General features: G+C 43.1%; 1 protein-coding gene across 2 annotated transcripts in view; it reads right to left on the bottom strand.

Moving 5' to 3' along the window:
* The window catches only part of LOC308180757 (sphingosine-1-phosphate transporter SPNS2-like), a 136,122-nt gene that overhangs the window by 62,764 nt on the left and 49,291 nt on the right, over positions 1-24,067 (bottom strand). For both annotated transcript variants that reach the window (XR_013941176.1, XM_080562899.1), the window contains exon 3: positions 11,347-11,483. Coding sequence is in view for 1 of the 2 variants with exons in the window: in XM_080562899.1 (XP_080419025.1) it covers positions 11,347-11,483 (137 nt within the window). In the remaining variant the exon portion in view is untranslated. The remainder of the gene's footprint in view (positions 1-11,346; positions 11,484-24,067) is intronic.

The following is a 24,067-nucleotide window of genomic DNA, read 5'->3' as shown; positions in this document are numbered from 1 at the left end:
GCAAGGAGAAAGAGAACTAAATACATATTTATACATAGAATTTAGCAAGGGAGATGAAGCAAAGTCCACTCACCTTTCCTTTGATTGTCTCTAGTATTTGTTAATGGCTTTAGTTCTCCCAGGTGGCCTGTTCAGGCACACTTAATTGAATGTGGAGAGTTTTATTTGGAAATCTACTCGAGATGCTGGCTGATTAAAGTGATCTTATATTATGAGATTTATATTATCATTTAGTATGTAAGATTAACCAATAAAGACTATAAGATGCTACTTTTTCACTTCTCATGCACTTCAATCAGCAACTAAAGTGTTTAACAACTGGATACCTTGGATACCTACAGATAGGCTCTAAAGTGAAGCACCTAATTAAGCACACTGGAGAAAAGAAAGAAAAAAAAAACAAAAACAAAAATACCCTGAAAGTAGCAAGACTCCCATGGTGCTTCCCAGAGCCAGCAGGGAGCTGCTGTGTGCTCCACACATACAAAAATCAGGGCCAAGATTTTCTTAGCTCCTCTGAAATCCAGCCTCCCACCACTGCCCTCTCTTCAAACCTTCAAAACCTGCACTCCTGAGAGACTTTTCTATTACTTTTCAGTTACTGTGGGGTAGGAAAAAGAAAAAAGAGTAAGCCTAATTCCCATTCTCTGTCTAATTAAGTAATGTAATTGCAAGATACTGGGTGATGAAGCATCACCACCGGGTCAGGACAAAAGCCTCAGTTAAGACAAAGCTGGATTTCAGCTTACTAATTGAAGGGCTTTTCATTTGATTGACCTGACTTGGTAAAAACATTACATGACACTCAAACGTTGGGATTTATGTTCTTCTCAATTTAGTCTTGGTCATTAATATTGCATTAAAGATGGGGGTCTGGAATGTAGCTGGAAGGAATGTAACAGAGCAGTTTGCTTATTCACCAGAACACCGTCCGGTGGAGAGCTACATGCACAGCTGCTTATAAAATAGACCTTAAAGAAAAAGGTTGATGTTTTCAAATAAATCACAGGGATCATAAAGTGCCCCATGTTGCCAGTGCTTGCTAGGACACTGAGTTAAAGCACTTCTTTTCATCCTCGTGGATCTGGTGTCAGACAAAAAAGGAGCCTGCAACATTTCAGATGGCTGAAATAGTGGCCATTTATCCGTGTAACAGCACCATTACACACAGTCTGGCCAGAATGTATCTTCCAAAAGTGCTCCCCTGAGAAACCTTAGCAGTTCTGGGTCGGAAACAAACTGTTGTTTCTTGTTCCAAATCTGTCATGCGGGACACACTTAGTGGCACTTGCAACAAATATCTCCAGCATTAGCCATTATCACCATTCCCTTACCAGGATGTGCCAAGACAACCATAACGTAATCACAAAGACTGGGAGAACCACAGCAGAGTTTTGCAAATGTGGAAACCATGCAAGGCTCTTGACAGACAGATTTTCAGATAACAGTAGCTGGAATATCACCTGGAATACACAACACTGAAGAGTATTCACAGGCAGCAACAGGCTGTCGTGTTCCAGCCATGGGATGAGTCATGAGCAGGGACTGAATCCAGGCAACCTGGCTGCAAACAAATAGCAGTTTTTTCAGAATAAAAAATTACAGGCAGTGGAACACAACGCTAACAACATCTCCACCTTCTGTGATGCTTATAGAAACTTACGAGATCTAACCACATTAACCCGATGGGCTGTCTTGGCTCCATCATGCTTTGCTTTGGTTTGGATCAATTTTTAAATTGAAATTCAGTCAAATCCAACAGGTTCTTGAAGAGCAGAACCCCATGTTCCTCTCCCTGAGACAATTGCAAAAACTATGATTTCTCAGCACCCTTTGAAAAAAGCATCAGCCAACTGACTGAGACACCCAGGTGTGAAAGTTTTGTACTAAGTATACGTATTTTGAAGGGTAGAATGATTTCTAATAGTCAATAAAGGATACACTGTAATGGAATAACTCAAGGTTTAAATGAAATTACCTCAAAGAAAGCTACAGCCCCAGCATCTTCACCTACTCTGATTGTTTCACTGATTCTTAGCATATTTTCCTTTGTACACAATATAGGCTTAAGTACACCAGCACGGCAGATCTTGTAGGGAACTTTGCTGAAAAACCACTGGAATCATTCCAGACTCTAAAGTGAATTTTATTTCTTGCTTTCTGTTCTCACACCTCTCTGGCTTGCTGACTCAGCCAGGATCCAGGAGCACCCGAGCACTGTGAGAAAGGCCGACCTTACAATACGCTTGGCTTACATCTGAGTGATGTCTCACTTTTAGCATCAGATTTCCAGAGAGGAGCTGATGCATTTACCAATTCCTCCTACCCAGCTTCTTATTCATGATCTTCCTTAAACAGTTGTTACATGCTTCTTGGAGCGTTATAAATTGGCAAGGTTTTGTCATGCTGTAGCTTTATTTCATTCTCAAAAGCCAGTTGATTTGACAAAATGACAATCCCATTTAACTATGTTAAATGCATTTGTTATGTCACTATCTTCTCATGAGACCGTGCCCATCATGTTCAGACACGATGATCAGCACCATTCCCAGGAACTTCCAGCTCCAAACCCATTACATGGGGCTGAGATTAGTACTCTAATTCGTTGTTATCCGAATTGCAAATCCAGTGTTTTGTGTACCATGTGAACTTTATGCATTTAAAAAGCAATGCCAGCACTTCAAAAGACTGATTTAGCACCCGGTACCATAAGACACTTCCCATCTTCACACCATTTGCACATTACTCGCAACACAATAGTCTTTTTCTCAGCCTTTATGCACGACCCAGGAGGCCACGGAGTGTGTGGGCTACTGAAGAATCACTTACACTTCTGACAGTGTGACCGATGCTCTTCTGTTAGTAGGCAACTAAGAGCTCAACCGAAAAAAGAAAAGGCCAAATCCATCCTTTTGCATCTGAACACAAGCCGAAGCAGCTGAATAACACTTTCTCTCTCTCCTGCATCCTGTTTTTCAGGACAATATGCCCAACTTTTAAGCCCCACCAAGGCCCTACTAATAGACTAGCTTTGTTTCCAGGCCCCCTAATGAGCCTTAAACTGGGATGAATTAATTGTTTATTTTCTTTGTCTGTCAGGCATCGTTAATCAAACTCTCCTGAAGCATCATGCTTCTTTCTAAGTCATAAGCTTCAAGAACAGTAGCCATAAACTGCCTCGCTTCCATCCATGCTAAGTGCACGTCAGCTTACATCCTCAAACAAACAGTAACGTCTCTCCAGACCTATATTTGAGCACCCTAGTGAAGCAGGAGGGGACATAATCCAATACCCTCACTACACAGTTATCTGGGAAGCTTACTTCCAAAGGGACAGGATCACCCGGTGCCATCCAGACTGCTTTGCCTCCTGAACTCGTTTGACCCAAGCAGACTTCCCCAGTACTGGAGCACAGCATGCGATGGGGGAACACTGCATCGGGAGTGGTTTGTGTTCCTCGGGTCACAGCCACCACTGCAAGGACCGTGTCAAACTGGTACAACATTTTGTAATTCCTTACTCTGTATTTCAAGGTCTGTTTGGAAGCCCACATGCAGCACTATTTTTTTTTCCCAACTGGTTCAATCTCAGTCTATTTAAGGAACGTTTTCCTTTTCTTCCAATCTGGGGATGTTCTGAATGTGGCTGACCTTAAGATGCTGTATTAATTATTTATAAAGCACTATGCTAAAGCATTTTAGAGACTTCCAATAAGACAGTGTTGAAGTGATAAGACAACCTTTTTGTGGTCCATCAGCATGCTCTGGTGTGAGGCCTCTGCTGCAGTATGACAAGATGAATATGCATTTTAACAGACAACACAAGAAGGAATGCTTCCAAGACACACACAGCCTGGCAATGAAATAAATACGCCCTCTTCCCTCTGCTTCCTCAGCAAATAACTGGCTCAGGTGAGATTTCCTGCTCAGGCACAATAAAAGCAGGACAGGCAGGATGGAAGTTACAAGCAGGCATTGCCTCCAAACCATCTATTAACAGGCACAGCAGCTCACTCTTCCTCCTCTCCAACCTAGAGACTGTAAATTCAGGTTTTGTCATAACAATGGGACAAAGCTGTGAAGGTCTTCAGCCTGTGAAGATCTTTCATGCCTGTACCACAGTCCCCAGCTGGTGTCTAGGAATCTTCCTGATCCAATGGAACAGCACCAAATGTAAGCATATTGATTAAAAAGATGTAGGGTCTGACTCAATTCCCACAAGGACACAGAAAAGGCTCCCACAGACTTCCAAAGGACGAGCTGAATCAGAACCACAGTCACAGACCCAATGATAATGATTTAAACATCTTCCAATAACCCAGATAACCAATGGCTCTCTGAAAAAGGCAATTACAGGGAGCCCTCACAGAGACCTAAGGCAAATTAGGATTTAGCCTCAAGCCTATTTCTGGATTCTCTCCCAGCATAAACCTCTGTCCACCTGCTCCAGAAAATGCCTGAGCTCTGAGGAGCAGTTCTGACATTTCCGTGCAAATTGCTGCCTTCGCTTTAATGAACTGGCAACAGGATGCATCAGTTCAGGTGAGTTACAACACTGAATGACAGAAGCATCCCTTCTTATTTCAGCACCCACAGCATTTGATTCAGATTTTGCACTATTTCAGACTTAATAACCCCAAAATATGTAGCAAAGGGTGGTGTCTGACTGCCCCAACCTCTGGGGAGCTGCGACTTGGGGCTGTAACCTTGCTTGCTGTCAGGTACTGGAGGTGAGAGCACAGCCAGCCCTGTTCGAGACCCACTGCAGACTAGAAATGTTACATATGGTAGAGATACTCCTTGTGATAGTTTCTTTCAATTCCTTTTTTCCATCCTACGAATAAACTTTCTGAATAAGCTTTGGAGCTACACTGGCTCTCTCCTGGCAGCCATCACCAGCTGGGTTTTCAATAACTCTTCCCAAGTGCTTTACAGATACATAGATGCAAATACTGGAAAGGGAAAAAACACTCCAAGCTGAAAATACACCACTTACATTTCTGGTGACACCCAGGAAAAGCCTCCTTCTTTTATTGATTGTGTTTTTGGGGCTGATGCTCTGAGAAGCCCCTAACCTGGTTTTCACTTATGATTTCCTTTGCAAGAGGGACAGGTAGAAAGGGACAGGGTACAAGTATAAAGCAGTCAGGGACAAACACGCAATGGTAATTTGGTAATTCTACACTCACTTTATCTCAGCAAGCTGCAACTACTGCATCTATGTAAATCTTCTCCCATCTCGTCTGTCCTAGGTCAGCAAAATCTGAGTGAACAATGAAGACCCACGATTCAGGAGTTCAAATCATTACACTTGTCTGTGCACGAGAAGATGTTGCTTTTACATGGAGACACTTTCCCATTCAGTATTTGGTATCAGCTGTGCTGAAGACACTAGCAGACTTGACAGATGCCCAGCACACCTGAATACCAGCCCAGGCAATGCTTCATTATTGAAAGAATAAAAAATGAATTACTGTTTTCCTCCAATCCCCCTCGCATAATCCAGATGAGATCATGCAAGATAATACAAGCGCTCTCAGGTATTAGGGAAAGTGACGCAGACTCAGCCCCCTAAGAACTTGGTTCTGCAGTGGAGCCTCCATGCAGGGCGGTGATGAGAGCCCTTATCCTTTCCCTCTCCTCCACCCAGCTTCAGCACAGCATCCTCCCTCACGCTGTCCCACAGCACAGCGGCTCTGCCGTGCTGAGGAGGGAGCTCTGATAGCTGGGGGGAAGGAAGCGATGTGCAGATCATCACGTCTCATCTTAACAGAGTAGAGGCAAAGCAGGACTGGGCTACAGCTACCAGGCAGAGCGGCAGGCTACAATACCAGCACTATGCACATGGCTGCAATAGCAGCACTTGGCAATTTCACCGTTGACACTGCTGATGGTCAAAACAGCAATGCTACCGTACTGTATGACCCACTCAAATCTCTGCCTATGGGACAGTACTTTTTCAGAGCAGTCAAGAAAAAGGGCAAGCATGCAGAAATCCAAATGTCAATAGCTGATGCTCATCTGTCGGGCTCCAGTGCCACATTAAGGGCTGGCAAAATACACCAGAGGCAACCAAGAGCCATTGTCCAGGAGCATCCCACGTCAGCCCCAGCACAGATTTCTGCAACAGCCACACGAAGAGTCGAGAATTGCATGTGAGGGAAAGGACTGAGTGTACATATAAGGTGCTTGGAGAATCTATTTTGCCTTCTTTCTAAAAGAGATTTTCCCTCTAAAACAATAGGATGAAACAATGGGTTATAAACATTCCAGCAATTCACAGTGATTCCCGGATAACAAACACTCCTTACCCTTCTTACATACAAAACAGATGGCTTCAGGCTTTTGTTTGCTTCTGGTTTTCAAACTGGGGATTTATCTTATGCAGTAGAAACAAAGGAGCAGAAGCTGTATGTTTTATAATACAACTTCTGCCAGCGCACTTCTTTGCTTGGAGTGAATCATGGTGTGTAGGGGTGTGGGCTTGGTTTGTGTTTATGTTTTTTAAAATTAACTCAGCTAACCATTTGTCCATACTTCATATAATTTGCTGCTTCTCTTTCAGCACTCCTTGAAAGACGAGCTTTGGCAATAAATACAGATCTGTCAAGTCTGAAACACAGGACTTTAGCAAGCACTGCAGGCTAACTGGAATTCCATAGTGGACTATTTGCTTCCTCTTTCGGAGATAAATCAAAAGAGGAAAAGGAAAAAAAAAAAAAAACAGTAGTAGACATACCTATGCTGATTAACTTGCAGGTGGTACAATGAGAAGGTTGTATCACGTTAGCTATATTGACATTTAAACAGAAATATTTAACAAAGAACTGAAGGATTCAAAAGCATATTCCCTGTTTACCTTGTTATTCTTTGCTTTTTCATACCCATACTTGTTACCATCTGCAGATCTGATGTCTCCCAGCAAACCCACATTACCACAGCCTGGTCTGCTTGATTATTAGGTATGCCTGGTCTCCCAACCTAGTGGAGCCAAACTACTTAGCAGAGTACTTTGCTCATCTGTTAAATAGCATCCCTTTTACACAGAAATATGCTTTACTCATGACGTTCACGTGGGAAATGGCAGGATTTCACAAGACGGGGAGAATAGTCTGCAACTTTCCACCTTCAAGTTCTTTCTTGCTTTAAGAAGCTGGTGTCTGCCTGCGAGGGAGGGGGGTCCTGAGCTCTCAGAGGTTTCTGCTAAGAAGTGTGGGAAGGTTAGTGCCAAAAACAAGGTTTCATTCAGGACAGATTTCTGGCCAAAATGGTCAGCTCTCAGAGCTAATAGTAGTATTATGACTAATAGATGTGGATATCCGAGTAGCCAGAAACAAACTCTCAGCATGCGGCCTGATCACTCCAGATAATCAAGAGGCTTCATGTGAAGCTGCTCAGAACAAGAGAATGGTGCAAATGGGGCTATGTACTCTTCCCAGTGATGTTCTGGACTATCAGACAGCTCGGGATGCTCAGCCACAACACGGGTAATCAGGCACTATGCCCATGAAAACGCTATCTAGAGAAAAAAATAATCACTTATTAAAGCAGAGTTTGTATTGATATAGAGGGAGAGAGACAAATATTTAGCTATTTGTATGGATGGAAATGCATCTTAGTAAAGAAACTCCATAAGGTTTGTATGCTCACTGAATTTCTCTGTGCTGTGACTCTACACTGTGCAAGCAGCTCACTTATTTTTTGCTGATTTATTACGGAGCATAAACCAACAACCCCAAAGTGCTTGCCAAAAGCCAAATGGTTGCCAGAAGCTACATCAACAAAAAAATGGTTTTGCAGGTGAAAGTACCAAAATTTGTATACTTGCAGGTGCAGAACTAATTAAAAGGCGTGCATAAAGGGAAGTAATTTCTAAGCAGGTGTTCATACTTACAAAATACAAATTAAGATATATACATGCTTTATTGAAGTTTCTATAAACAGAGCTAATCTAGAGATCTGCCTAAATATGTAACAACTTTAAACAATTTTAGATTAATGAACAAGTTTGTTAATGACTTTTTATACAACTTTTATTTTAGGAAGTGTTAAACAGTGTTATAGAGCAGAAACGTGCAAGTATCAGAGACAAAGTGCTGGAGGACTGTCATTTTTCTACAGAGAAGTGGTGCATTGATGTAAATTGTCAAATTCCATTATTTAACAGAATAAATGTGAACTCAATATCATCGCAGTCATGTTACTTCTGACGATTTCCTTTAGTTATATTTATCGCCAGCTATTTTCATCCATGAAATCAGGTGTATTTATGGAATTACTCTCTGATACAGTATTTATTTGGGTTTGTTATTTTGATTTGTTTTAAAGCTACTATAAGACTTCATGAACAGTAACCAAACCTTTACATATCATGTAATACATGTATTACATGTATTACATGTATATACATGTATTTCTCTCTCTTTTTTTTTTTTTTTGCTATGCATGGAAATGATGCATTGTTGTATTCTGTAACTACCACCTCCTATATACTCTAAAACTAGCCTTAAATTTTGGACTGATTCTCTCCTGTGAGAGCCTATTGCTTAGAACTTAGATCTTAGAGGATGAGAGATTCACTCTTCATTTACTTGATGAATAATCTCTCCCGATGTTCTTTCTTGTCACATGGGTATTTCTTTATTGCATAATTTGACAGTAGGACAGATACGAATGAAAATGTCCTTTTCTGTATGCTTGTTTCCACAATATATTATAAATAATTTACATTTTCACTCAAATTACGGCCTTTTGATTGTTCTTCTTTACACATTCAAATTTTATCAACACACTGCCAGAAACCTTTACAATTCGTGTGCCTTCAGTGTCCACCAGAACTATAGCTGCTTTCTGCCTCTGTCTGCTTCCATTTACACTCCAAACCTATACTATGTGGATGTGTACTCTATTAATTACACAGTGACAGCATTCACGGGGCACTGGACACTGTCAAAATTTGAAGAAAGGCACAGTTTGCTATTTCTACTGAATGACTATAGTTTCTGGCCTCTTTCAGTATTTTTGTTGTCACCACATAAAGGAGTTTTCTGTACAGGATTCTATGGGCTCCGCCTGTGCCAACTTGCTCTTTCTAGCCATGGGTTTTCATTCTAACTTGGATGTGAGTACTTATCTACTTATAGTATGTATCTACTTATAGGACGTATCCACTTATAGCAGCCTCCCTACTGCTTTTATTTCTGCCAGCAAATGTTTCTTCACATTTCAACTCCTAGCCTTTCTCTGTGACAAACACACATACTGTCTTAAAAGAAAGGAGGAAAAAATGTTGAGAGAAAAGGCAGTGTTTTGCTCCTTAAATGAATCTTAAAAGTGAAAAATCTGAAAAAATGCCTGGTTAGTCACTGCATAAAGAAAAAAAGCTGCATCAGCTTTTCTCTGATGCTTTTTCTCATTAGTATTTCAGGAATTCACCTTGTTCAATGTGGCATGTCCTCACAGTTGGAGATCAGACCTCCAAGAAGGATACCGAAGTGGCAGGGATACCACGTGAAGTTGTGATTATGCTTATGACCTTGTTCTGCTGCTGCAGCCACTGGGTAGAGCACAGCCATACAGCAGCTGCAAAATTCTCCAGAATACCTGGTAGAGCTGAGGACTGTAGTAAAAAGGAGTAGAGGGGACTTTTCTAGATATGGAGGAGTTTGTGCCCAAGGTTGTAGTTTGGGTCCAGAGTTAGTATTTACGCAAATCCAGGAGAAATTAACACATCAGGCTATTTTGATTGTGGCTCTTTTGTCACTTCCAAAACTCTGGGGTTTGGGTTTCAAACATAGTCCAGCTTTATATATATTATTCTGCCTCTCTTTGGCTACGGATATACCACTTCTACTCTGAGCTCCTGTATACTGATGACCATATATATTAATCCTTAATATATTAGTCCTTTGGGGCTTATTAGCCCCAAATCCTTAAACTAAAAATCTGCTCTTAAAACACAGATTACATCAGCCCCAGTTCCAGTGTGTAATGTCTGCTCCTCCTCTACTTGTTAACTGCAGGACCAGGTTCATTGCAGGGAGACTGCTGAGAACCTGAGCATGAATGCATGTCCATAACGTGAGAAGTCCAATTGGTTCTTCAAAAAATGCTTCCCTCTTCAGGCTACAATCCAGATGATTTTGCAGAATACTATGAAAAGAAAGTTGTGCTTTTTGTTTTTTAAAAAGGCTAGCCTAATTTTAGATGAGAGATGTTCTTTCTTTAGAAAGGATGCTTCCTGCCCAGTTATAAACCTGAACAATTTACAGGAGTTAAAGGCTTCTGCACTTGGCCATATGCGTTTTTTATTAGCAACGCAGTGACAAGCCAGCTTGAAAGCCAGACAGACATGTGACTGCCACTGCCTGTTTTAGGTGGAAACTCTCTGTTATTAGAAACAGCAGAGCACGTGCATGGGCAGGAGGGAGCAGGGAGGAGAGGTTTAGGCTGTCATTCTTTAGGCGTGACCCAAATGTTGAAATCTCTGGAACGCAGCTGGGCAGAAAGGATGAGGAATGCCCCTGCCTCTCTTGGGGAAATCAGTCCGATGCTACCAGGAGCAGTGATTTGTCTCTCCAGGAATGTTGCCACATGCAGCAATTAAACCTCTTCTATAATATGATTTAAACAAGAGGATATTCTTCCTGAGAATCTGCCAGATAATTGTTTCCTCTAAGTGCCTCTGATAGGCAAGGAAAAGAACACAAAGAGGAGTCCTCAAAACGGGGTGCTGTGGCTGTGCCGAAAGCAGGTGAGGGATGCTGTGCATAGCTTGACAAAATGAAGCGAGTCTGACAACTCCATCATCAGTTCCCCAGACATATCCATCACCTAGTGTAAAAGGAGCTGAAATTATGTCTAATCTCCGTGCTATCATCCACTGCCTTTGACAGAAAGGAAACAAACTGATGCATTTGTCATCCCACATGCCATAAGCAGACTTCCCAACAAACTCCAATGGCTTCTGCTATGATATAAGAGGACAAGAGACCCACTGTATCGCCAAGGATTGTTTTTAAGTCTTTTTTAAGCCTTTTAAAGTTTCTTGAGAATCTCTCCCAAAACAAAACTCTTCTATCAACAGAAACTGTTGTTTAGCTAAGTCTCACTTGTTATTTTTATGAATGTGCACGATCAAAGAATAACAGATTTCACAGTTAGGGAAGAACAGTTACCCAGATCACACTTCAACCACAAGAGGCCAGACAGCACAACACACCATATGTCCAACACACACCCGAGGGATGGATACCTTCCACTCGAGCACCGTGTCACGGGGCGTTTTTAGGAACATATTGTCCAGTATTTCAGGACACCCCGCTAAGTGCCTTTGCAGATATCTTACCTGTTCAGTGATGAAAGAGCTGGAAAAAGTGACAGCTGACCAGAAGAAGATCCCACAGCTGAGAATGACCTTTCTGTTGAAACGGTCCCCAAGGTAACCAAAGATGGGTGCCGCAACCATGAAACTGCAGATGAAAACTGCAAAGGGAGAAAAAGGAAAGAAATGATTAATAAACATCAGGCCAAGAACATGAAAACTAATTTTCTGCAAGCCAAATCCTCTAGAGAGCAGTTCCATGTAATTAGATGTTCTGCAGCCCTGGCTTACAAAGTCAGGCTATCTGATAGGCTTTCAGAAGTCAGTGTTTTCTTAATCAATCAGCTTTCTCATTCCCAGAGAAACTTCAGGCACTGATCTTGTACTATTTCTAAAAACACCAGCCCTTCACCGTCTGCTGCGAGCACAGAATCCAGGGATTGGCAAAACCAGGGCAGAATAAATGAACAGCTTCTGCACAAACATCCCTGAGAAGGTGAAGTGAAGGCTGGAAGGAATTTTAAACAGAAAGCCAAACATGGGCTCCTTGTTGGTCCTTGCAGCAGAAACCAGAGAGAAACAGGCCAGAAAAACTGAAGTTCTTTCATCCATCCTACCAGTATATTAAAGCAATCATGAGGCAGTAAGGAAAAACAGTTTTCACTACCAGGTTCATCCTACTGGCACCAGCCCTGTAGTTAGACAGCTCTAGTTCTCCTCCTTAGGTGCTTTCACCAGCATGGAATTTGTATTTACACACGTCCCTGAGCAACTACTTCACTAAAAGAAACAGTTTTGACCTACAATTCCCTAACAGGCCAGGGATGTCTTTAACTGAAAGACTAGGAGTTCCCATTCCCCCAGGCTTCTCCACAAAAAAACAAGCGTTAACCCAAGACCTTTTGGCATTCCTAGCCTAGGAATGAGGCTCCTGGTAGAATATCCCCTGCAAAATCTCCTTAGCTTCAGCGTTCGCTCCTCCAGCCTAGACCAGTAACACCACCGAAAACACCTAAAACGAGGTGCTCACACCATATTCACAATTAATGTGGAAGTTTGCAGAAATAGCCAGGTTTTAAGCTGATTTATACTTGGCTTTTGTCTGCATTAGAGATTTGATGAGAGATTTGGATGAGAACAACTACATTGCTTTTATTGCTGTTTAGTTATCCCATGATAAGTTCTGGCTTTTACTGCCTGCCTGGGTTCAGCAAACCCGGGAGGATTTGGGTGGGACACTGGAATACCTGGAGACCCACCTTTACTCAGAGTTATGACTCACGTTGGGTAGTTCCAGGAAGGCAGGGTGGGCTTTTGGCATTGTCCTACCTTGGCCATCTATTTTAAGAGTGTAAATGGGTGGGAAAAAAAAAAAAAAAAGGCAAGAGCAGGCTGCACACTCCTCTGGTTGGAATGTATGCATAAAACTAAAGTGGTTTGGACACAAATTATGAAATTTTCATGTATGGTGATACAGCCCAAAAATATGCAGAATGCTGAACTGTGAAATGATCTAAAAGTCTCTTCCTTTTTAATATATGAAGATGTCAAAGCCGCTTTATAAATAATATATATCCATTTACATGTACTTTGCAAGCCATACAATTGTGTGTATATCAACTTTGCACTGTGATGTTTATGGTGGGAATTACAGATTTACTCTTTTTGCTTCTACAGTAAAATAAACAGATAAAAACACAGAAATGTTCATATGCAAAAAGAAGTACATGCAGCATTGCATCACAGCAATAGTACGGATGATCTTGCTGTTAAGCCAGCACAAATTTTGGCTTACAAACCTCAGCACTGCAAGGGTCTAACTGCACTGGCCCCAGTCCAACAAGGCACTTAAGCACACGCTTATATTAAGCACTTTAGAGTCATCAACTCCGTGGTTAAATGCTTTTCCTGAATTAACACCAATGTGCTCGGCACCTCGCAAAGCTGGTGCAGCATCCTGGCACATGGGGTATGTGGCTGTTAATTGGGAACGAGGAGCAGAAAATGACTGCCTCTGTCTACTGCAGTTTGGCCTTGCCCTTGGAAGGACACCGAAATTCATTCGCCTCACAATCAGATCTCCTGCCGTTTTTATGATGTAAAAAGACATAAAGCTAAAAGAGCTTCTAAGGGAAAATTAGAAACATCCAAGTCAGCATCCCACCATTTCAAATATTGAATAACCCGATTAATTCAAATCTGAGACATGCAGGGTGTGATCGAAAATTCACATTAATCAGCCGGATTATTAGCTTCAACGACCTCTGGATGATAAATGTGAAGTCTAATTCTGGATTTTGGGCAAAAGTAGGCAAAAAAGCACAAACCTGCTCTTTCCAATAGAACAAACCGAAAAAAGATCGTCCAGTGCCTCTCCAACAGCATTCAGCCTGCTGTTATTCAAATCCCTTTGGAGAATTTATTTTTGGAAGGTTCTGTTCTGAAACGAGCTGTGAGCTTTGTCACTGGTAAACAGCCAACTTGACAGCTCCACAAGGTGTAAAACGAAAGGACAACAGAACATAATAAATAAGAGATAATAGAACACAGCTGTCATAATAATAAATGCAATTGCTATCAGAGTATTTATGACCCAAATATGCATCAAAGCACTGATTGACTCAAATAAATGCAGAATATGATGGCCGTGTGATCTGTCAAAAGGATCTGCCTGTTACAGGCATTTCCCATGAATCAATTTTTGCAATTACTCCTGCAAATGACAGATGAGACTCCTGAACACTAGACACAGCTCTACAACAAACAAACAGCGACTTTACAGTCGTACAGTCTGGAATGGCTGAGTGGAGGTGAATGAAGCTAGGCCATGTTACCAGCTGGGATGGAAACCTGAGTTACTCCAGACCAGGAGTTGGGGTTCTGTGATAACTAAACACCATGAAAGATCTTATCCAGAAGACAGGACATCACCTGTGCATTCAGCTGGGAAGAAAAGGCCACAGCACAATGCAGAGGGATGTATTCCAGTAAAGGAGCCTGGTGCTTGTGCCAGCATCTTCCTAGCTGGTTCCTCTGCCTCTCCCACAGCATTTTCTCCTCCTTGTATTCACCCACTCCCCAGTTAGTACCCCAGTGACACCACAGCAGCTGCTGCTCCGGATCAACCCCCTGCCACAAATCTTTTATGTTAGGAGAGAACTGTGACAGAAGCTGGCATTTCATTTGCCTCTTCCTAAGCAACAGCTCCTCTTCCATTTCCACTTAAAGCCCTCTTGGAACATTACCAACTCCTGGAGGGACGTACAGAACAAGCCAGGGCAGAGTTAGGAATCCACTGGGATTTGGGATAAGATACTGAAAAGGCAGGGACCGCATTCAGAGCAGCTGTGGGCAGGTATAGCAACGTCAGTCACTATTAAGTACACCATACAGCTAATTTCTTAGTGCTCCATCTCCAACAGTGCCAGCAAAAGTGGCTCAGTCCCAGCACTGGGTGGAGCTGAGATACATTTCTGCAGGAGCAAATTACCGTGTGACACATAACGAATGCCATCTCGGGAGGAAGGTTCTTTTAAGTACAGGTATTTTTGAAAGGAGATCACATTTGTCTTCATACCACCCTTTGTGGCTTAGCCACTAAAATGCCAACCATGGTGAGAATGCAGGAAGAGGGTAATTGCCAAACAGGATGGCTCGGTGTCTATTTCTGCCTCTGAATGCCTGTCCCACCCTGTACAGGTGCACGAGAACCTTCATAGCCAGCACTGCCCAGCTTTTTCTGTACACAGCTGGAATTACAAAAATGTGTAGCTCTAAAAAACATCTATCTTATACTCCCTTGTCTCTCCTCTGCCCAAGCACACAGTGGATACGGAAAGCATCCTCCCCTGCCTCTTCACGTACTTCGTGTGCTTCAGACATCTCTCAGGGACTGCAGGCAGGGAGCTGCCACTCAGCCAGTGCCTTCTCCTGTTAAGAGCTGTCTGTAACCAACAGGAAAGTAAAGCCCAGAAGTGGAAGCAAAGGAGATGAGGGGAGAGAGAGAAAGCACAGACCTTAGAGTTAACAGCCCCAGAATGTTTCTGCCTACTGGAACTAAACTGGGTCCCTGTTATTTTTCTCTCCTTTTCCCTCCAAACACAAATTTACCAACTTTACTCTGCAATTGTTCCCTGTAACGGCTCTGAACCATCAGCTCTGCAGCCCTTGATTCCTAAGACACTGCTGCCTCTGTCTCCGTTGCTCTTTTCTTACATGGACTGATCAGCTGCTTGTGTCTCAGAGGGGGGCTCTCCTGCCCCCAGGTCACCCACGTAGTGTAACCCTGAGGGAAGAGAGGCATTGACACTGACACCCGCAGGGACTGCATTTCTCCCATCCTGGAAGGCTGAGAACATTACAGACACCTCCAGGAAAAGATCCTTCTTTTGGTTTTGACTTCAAGCATGCAGGATTTATTTTTTCCTATCAGGAAAAATGTTAGAAAGATTCCGGTAAAAATAGCTCACTCGCTCTAAGCAGGGATGCTCAACAAGAAAAAAATAGTGGCTATCTTTGAGCTCTGAGTCAGCACGAAACCATATATCCACATCTAATTGAGTGCTGACAATGTGTTTGGCTGTGTGGAAGGCAAACCCAGACAGCCCCTGCCTCAAGGGACTGGCAATCCACCTAGACACAGCAGAGAACTATGTGCTGCGAGGTTGTTAATATTCTCCCAACAACAAATTTCCAAACAATGAGAATACCAGAACACCCAGCTCACTCGGATGGGATAATTTATGGGTGTGTTCAAGCACAATCCTGCTCTTTCTGCATGAGACGCTGCTCCGCTGGGATTTGTTGGAGCCATTTCTACACCAGGGACTTGGGCTCGTGTTATTCAAGCTGCTGTTGGTATCCGCTGACATCTGCCTGCAGAAGAATAAGGCTCTTCCAAGAGCCCAACCAGCCCCACTGTCTCAAAGACATGTTTTTCCAGTGCCTCTTTGATTGTTTTCATTTTCATAATAGCTTTATGCTATAATAATACTCCTCAGCACATACACAGCACATTTAATCACAGTGAGGCTTGGGACAATTTAGAAAGGAAGTTAAATATCATTAATTCCTACTTCAGGGGTAAGGAAATTAAGACACAGGAAAAGGGACCTGCCCAAGATGAACTACAGAAATCTCAAACCCATGTGCGTCTTCCAGCTTCAGCAGTGTCCTGTTTACAGGACCTTATCTATGCTAAAGGTATTTTTGAAAGTCTACTATCACAATTAAGAGTGATTTTTTTCTTACAGCACCATATGAGCCAAGAAAGAACAAAGATCCTTTGGCACGGCTTATCATTGAACCTGAGAGCTTAGACACAACATGGTGATGTGATCAAGGGAAAAGAGATGTCTGACTACAGGGCAATCCAAGGCCCTGGGAAATCTCAGCAACATGATTTAAAACATTCTTCCTTTGATGGATGATGAATTCTTACAATACAATTGTTTGCGCAGAACTTTAGCCTCCAAATCCTCATTATCACAAACTTTACTGTAGGTATGTTGCATATCACCCTCTGCACGGATTTTGTTTTACTTCATTTCTGATTCAACAGCCAACAGATGGATCACGTTACTGCATCTTGCCAAGTGCAAAACACAAGATCACTGGGTTCCAGACTATCGTGCAGACTAGAAATTTCTGACAAGTGTAAGGAGCTTTGAAACACACCATCAGTTCCGTATGTTGTGCAAAGCTGTGATATACTAACAGCATCAAACCCAGGAGCATTAAAAAAAAAAAAAAGGCATGGGAACACACCACATCAATTGGACTTAGGTACAAATGTTTGTTTTGACATGGCCAGGAAAGCTCCCCCAGAACAGAACCAAGTACGAGATCAAACAGAGAATTTCATAAATGCCAACCCTTGTGTGCTCGTATCCTCAGCACATTAATGAGAACAAAAGCAGTGCTTTAAAAGCTGTGAACCTGATTACTCACACTGTTTGCATTTCTCTAGTATCTCCCTGTTTGGCAGGACCCTTTAGATTGTGTTTCCCTCACTGCAGATGCCACTCATCAGTATTCAAGCTTCAAGATATCCTTTCTTCTCCATGGGGAGCATGTTGCACCATGAGGCGCCAGTTTTTCCTTAAAGCAAACTGACACAAAATATAAGTGACGTGTTTAGGGTGAAGATATACACACACAGTGTCGACATACGTGTTTACATCGAGAAGACGGCTGCTGTATGATGCCGCTCGGTTCCCTTTGCTGTGACAGGGTCAGAACCCAGTTACAACAACGCGCCTGTAAAGACAGACAAGGCCTGAACAGAGCTTTCCTGGCAAGTCCTCGTCTGTCTCAACATCAGACGAGATGCCGCCCAGGGAAGGACTCGATACTGGTAATTCCCCCCCTTTGCCTCACTGAAGAACCCAGACTCTTCCGAGAGTTAGCCCTTATATTCCCAGCAAAGGATATCCTGAAGACTTGCTTTGTTCCCCTCAGCCAACAGGAATAATTGCTTCAGGGGGAATTGCAGGGAAATCCACTCCTTGGAAACAAAACCAGACAAGAATAACCAGAAGACCAGTCCAATAACACGCAAATAACCCCAGAGCTTTGAGAGAAGCTGTGCTTGGCAAAGAGCAACCACAGCCAAGCGGTCAGGTGTAAGTCAGAGCTGTCAGATCTGCCACGCACAGCACAGTATACCACTGGTCCATACTGGGCGAGTGTGTGATGTATGGCTGTGAGCGATATTTCACTCTGCACTGCTGCTTAGGGATAGAATTGTATCCCTCTTCAGTCCCCAAAGCCAAGACAACAGCTACAAGAAAGAGCTCTAATGAAAGTGAGGCCTAAAAATGGAAACCACGCTTACAGAGGAGTGCTGCGGCCCACAGACGGGCACGGCCTGCAGATTCTCACATGAGTGGGCTTCAGACGACATCATTCAGCTACAAATCAAAAATCAAAACACTGAACATTCACTCGGCAAATCCTTCTGCAAGTACCTGTAAGATGTGAATACTGTCATTCTGCTCTTCCAAAGAGCCGACTTCAAGAGCTGTTCAGAGGACAAAGGAAAGTCTGATCAGCAGCAGTGAGAGGTGGTTGTGACAGCCGAGCTGCCGGCTGCTGACCCTGATTGTCACTGTCACCAAAGGCTTGAGGCTGGCATACGCCTGCAGCCAGCAATATTACTGCTTGTAGACGAGCCAGGAACACAGAAATGACCAGGTACAAGGCACTGCAGAGAACATGAGCCTTGCTATAACATACACTGCCTGCCACAGAAACCTCAAGCAAACACGGTGGCTCCAGCCTGCTTTCTGTAGGCCGGCCTAAGCTGGTATGTTAACAACATCATGTCTGCGGTCCTCATGTCTACAGCCCAAAGCACACCAGCGCTCCCTAAATGCTGGTAATGATCCTCCTTTCACCTGGGCCTTGCAAAGAGGCTAAAATGTCTCAAACCATGTTTGGAATCAGTCTTGGGGTTCTGATCAGGCAATCAGTGCTGTGGAGGCAAGGAAAACACGGCTGTGAATTGGAAGCTGAGTGTGGTATAACACCAAGATCTAAAACGGAAAAGGAAAAGCTTGCATTTTACTGTGCTGTTCAGTCTCTCTGGATGTCCAGCAAATTTACTTCATGCAGGAGCTAACTTGCTACTAGATTAAATTTTGAACAGCTCTATACAGGCAATGCAATTTAAAAAGAAAAAAAGGAAAAAGAGAAAACCAAACCCACCTTCTGCTTCTCACTTTGGGAATTACAGTGATTACATTACCACTGTTTTAAAGGGATTTGGGCAACCTGAACATCAATAAACCAGCTACTGTGTTACTAGAGATGTGCTTCCTAATACAATGCTGCAGGCAGCAATCGAAAGGAAGGGTTCTGGTGTAAGTCCACTGATTTCCTTGTGCTGACACTGGCCTAACCCCACAGTGAGCTGCTTCTGGGAGTCCAGCAGATAGCCAACAGCAAGGAACACGCTTTGGAATGAAATAAAAAGTGTTATTTGGTAGCAGTTTTTTTTGTTTGTTTGCTTGTTTGTTTTTTCCCCTGGGGCTATGCAGTATGTTTGATTGGGGGATTAAAACTTGCATGTGAGAACATGTGAAGAGCAGACACCACCGTGCCTCTCCAGCAGACTCTCCCCTTCAAAAATATCTTCACATTTGGGTCAGTTCCACAGTCTGGTTCACTACATGGTGGCCTAAAAGAGGGGCCAGGAACAGGAGGCTATGGCAGAGTCTGCTTTCCATGGCAGTGCCATACAAAAGTATGCAAAGCTATTGCCTAAAACAACATAACATTGCTGACACTTAGCAGCAGAACCCAGAAAATTAGCTTCTCTGTCTGTTTAAACTCTGATTTTGCATTTCTTACAGTATGGAAATGAATGATTAAATAAGTCAAGGCCACTTTTGTTTTATATCCGCTTCCACTTGGAGATGTATTTCTGCAAAAAGCTTTTAGTGCAGTTTGATTTAGACTCCTAAACAAAGTCGATGGAAGGACTCCCACTTGATTCAGTGGACATTAGAGCTGAGTTTTTTGTTTTGATGTAGCTGCTTACGAATCCCCAGTGCACCACAGATCAGAGCCTCTTTGCCAGTAAATACATTCTAATACTCATAAGTTTACTGCATCCCTAAAACATAAGGGATTATTACTGGGAAAAGGGTTATTACTGGGAAACGTAGAGAGAGTATCAGAAAACTGTCAAGAGGACAAAACAGATCCTTTCACAGTAAAACATGAAACATACTGGGAAACAGACAACTCATGGGGGCTACAGAAGAGGTCTGGCACCATGAATGCTATGGAAAAGGGCAAACCTGAAACACCTTGTCTTTAGAAGACTGACCAAGTGGCAGCTGCAAAATTCAAATCAAAAGGAGACACTTTATGCACAGAACTTAACTAAACACTGGGATGTTATCACAGGAGCTCGAAGTTTGTGTTATTTCAAAACAGGATTAGAAAAAGTCCAATCTGAGGGCTACTAAAGATAATCCCCCTGTTTACAAAGTCCTCAACTATCCAGTGGATAACGTATACCAGGGAACTATCACCATGATCCTGTCTTGTTTATTTTTTTTCTGTTTTTTTTTTTTTTCTTATACATGTGCTACTGATCACAATGGAAGGCTGAATAATATACTAAAAGGACCTTTGGTCTGGACTATTCCCACGTTATTCTAAATAAAAATAAAATTTAAAAATGAAAAGACATAATTGCATCTGCATCATTTCTGCCAGCTTGATTAGGTAATGGTTTATTAACATGTTACTGAATTGCTCCTAGAATTACTTGTAAAAGCTTGAATGTGGCTCACAAAGTTATGTTTCTAAACCTACGAATTACTTAGTCCTTGCCCTCACACACACTCTCAGGGTGAAATAACGCAGCACCTGGCCAGTCGACAGGAGCTTTGTACCCTGGAAGTTTCCTCTCCATTTGACTTGACCGGCTCTGCTGTTTGAGAGCGTTGCAGGTTCACACGGTGGAGTGCCAGAGGACATCACCCGTTCCTGGCTGCACGTTGGTGCCCATGCAATGCGTGACACAGGGTTGGTTTTTGCCACTGAGCAATCAGTGGCAGGAAAACCTCATTAACTTAGCTAGCCAATTAGGACGGATTTGTTTTTTGTTCTGGTCAATCCCGAACTAGACAGGAGATCCCAGAGGTATGGAGCTGGTCAATAGCTTTGCAGCACTGCAACATTACGAGCGACACTTCTACAAGATTGGTTTTGCCTCAACATGACTGAAACACACATAAAACGATCTTAGCTGCTGGTACAGAAACTGCCAGCCATCACTCCTAGCATTCAGGAAGAAGGCCGCATTTGAAAGGAGATATGTTTTTCCCTTTCTATGCAGTTTTTCAGGATGTGCTGCACACATGCTGTCCATCGGAGAGCTCCAAACCCAGCTGAACCTCTGGCAGGGATGAGGGCAGGGTGAAGTCCCTGGAGCCAGAGCGCAGGGCTAAAGAGATCCAGAGAAAAGCATTTAAATGACCACAAAATCAAAGGATCTTTACTTTATTCTATTCCTTTCTCTTGCGCCAGTCCCTGAGCTCATGTGGCCATCAAGAGAGCAAAACTGGGGAGCTGCTGAGGATGGAAAACTAACCTTAGGGCAGGAAGAGTTCCTTAGGGCAGGAACAGTTGTGTGCACCTTTGCCCATGAAGCCTTTTCAACCACAGCATGTACTTAAACACACCACGAAATGACAGCCCAAAGCTGATAATGTAGAATAATCTAAATCCCTTGATCCCTGAAATTTGTGCTGAGTGCCATGAATCAGATTTAACTAGCAAGAAAAATACTTCAAATCTGTTATTCTCTTAACAGAATGGTGTATCATTCTTATCTGGTATAACAATGGTCCTTGTTTCCAATTTGAGAGTGTTTTCATCCTAAAATGGGGTTTCCCATCTCTTCTTGCCACCAGACCAGACTAATCCTACATGCCTCTTCAATGAACATTTTAATTTCAAATCATTAACTAGTGCTCAATAGGAGTCATTCTGTCTCAAAGAGAAATCAATCTCAAAACCTCCTCTTTGGAGCAATGAAAGAACAGGAGGGGAGATGCATTAATAGTTCAGTGTATTACTAATAAATTCTTTGCTACGTGTAATTTACCAACAGCAGCAGCTTCCTATGAAAAACAATACCATAGGAAGTGCTTCCCCTTCTCTTCAGCATGGAATCAGGAGCTTCTCATGCCATGGCACTCATGGAAACTTGCTAAAAAAAATGTTCATCCGATATATTCTTATCCCAGAGCTTTCGTCAGGCTTCAGGTTTGTTTGGGTTTGTTTGTAAAAGGAAATTCACAAATAAACGACTATTCCAGTACCAGTGCCTTGCTAACCTCTTCATATGAGCTCCTAATAGCTGCTGGTTGTATTTACAAAGCTGGGGAATCCCTGTAGTGACCAAACGCATCCCTCACAGCAGGCTGTACGAGCAGCTGGGGCACAGATCAGGTGAGTCAATTCCAGCTCCACGGCAGGGCAAGGGATGTGCTGCCTGGCTGCTCTTTCTGCGAGCAGTCCCAGCCAGAAGCAGCCCCTCAGCCATCGCCTTCCAGCACGGCTGCAGGCTCACGGGGCATCTTCCAGCTGCCAGCCCTGAGGGCAATGCCAGTGGGAAGCGAGGGGATGCTGAGAGCGGCAGGAGACAGCCCCACATCAAAGCCCTGCAGACCCACACTGCTCCATGCGTGGGGAGGACACATTCCCCCCAGGCAGCCGGCGGGACGGATTGATTTCCTTTATTGTTATCGCAGTTCTTTAGGGAGCCGCTGTACCATCTACAGTGGGCTTGCCAAAGTGCATGCTCCTGGTTTGGAAAGGAAAACGGCTCTACTCTCATTTTAATTAGGTAATTGGCTATCAACTAGCTCGGCACTGACAGCCTCATTTACAAACATTTTCTACTCTGGTCAGGATAAAAGGATGAAATTAGACCTTGCTCCAGTGCACTCCAGATCCTGCTAAAGTGCAGGAGCAGAGCATGGACGTCGGGACAAGGAAGGACAAGGGCTCATAGTCACAACGTGTGTTTGTACACATGCAAATAAAAGTGTGCCAGGGTTTGGCAGCAAACTCCTTTCACGTGGCTCTCCTGCAGAATTGTTACCTTTCCAATTCAAGCCGTATACATCTTCAAGAGTGCTTTTGGCAGATCAGGAAAATCGTATCCTTTAAAAGCAATATAACCTCAATAACTAAGAAAAGTATCAGTCTACAGGGAGAAAATGGTGATTCATCTCTGTATAGTAGCCAACTTCCTTCATGGAGATCTGTACAGATCTTTCTAAACAGACCAACTTCACCCTGGTCTTACACTATCTGCCTCGAGTTATCTGGTGGAAGGCAAATATTTGCCAGATTAAACTGAATTTTAAAGGGTGAAAATATTACCCCTTATCACAAGAGCTTCAAGAGAACATCTGAAATAGCTGATTTTTATTCACTACCTGGTTCTAAAGTGTACACAGCACTGCCATGAGGTACTGCTCTTAAAATTTCACCACGTGCAGCTTTACGCTAATTCACTTTTTGTAGGAATAGAAATCACTGTGGAATAGGCACATGCCAAAATCTACAGACAATATGGATAGAAAAGCAGCTGTGGGTAGCTGCTTTTGCTGGGTGTTAATCCAGCAAGCAGCCTGGGATGGTTTTACTTCTCTCAAAGTTTTTCCTCCAAATTTCCCCTCTCCCAGGGGGGAGCACATACATTTCTTAGCACCGCCCTCCAAACCCTTACTTCTAAAACACTGCTTGCTGATTTCAGAGGGAATTTCGGTATAGTGTCCTGCTCCTGCTTTTTTTCTGAGATGGCAGGAAAGTACAGAAAAGATGTGAAATACAGTAGCATCTAGCTCAATGACAGCTCTTGCTATGTAAGCTACCACCCAAAACCGCTTTCCCTTTACAGAGGAACTTTCTGTAGTGCTGGCTGGGTTTCATTTTAAAGCAGCAGTGGGGAGAGGAGCCTCTCTCGATGGAATCTCCCAATTCCTCCCTAACAGCAGTGTCCATCGTTCTGCCCAAGGCACTGCCACTGCACACAGAATAGCAAATCCCCCAATAAAGGACCTTTCACGTAACCTCAGGAGACCACTTCATAAAAACACAAGAACAATGGCAACTGATCAGAAAGCCGTGTAATCTGGTATCCTGTCTGCGACAGTGACAGCGAGCAGATCCTTCCGAGGAAAGTACAGAAAATCCCTACGCAGGCAGCTGAATT

This window comes from Anser brachyrhynchus, assembly GCF_964034855.1.
Source record: "Anser brachyrhynchus genome assembly, chromosome: 20".
In the NCBI taxonomy this organism is placed as follows: Eukaryota; Metazoa; Chordata; class Aves; order Anseriformes; family Anatidae; genus Anser; species Anser brachyrhynchus.
Note: the sequence above shows the minus strand (reverse complement) of the source record. Positions and strands in the feature narration are given on the sequence as shown.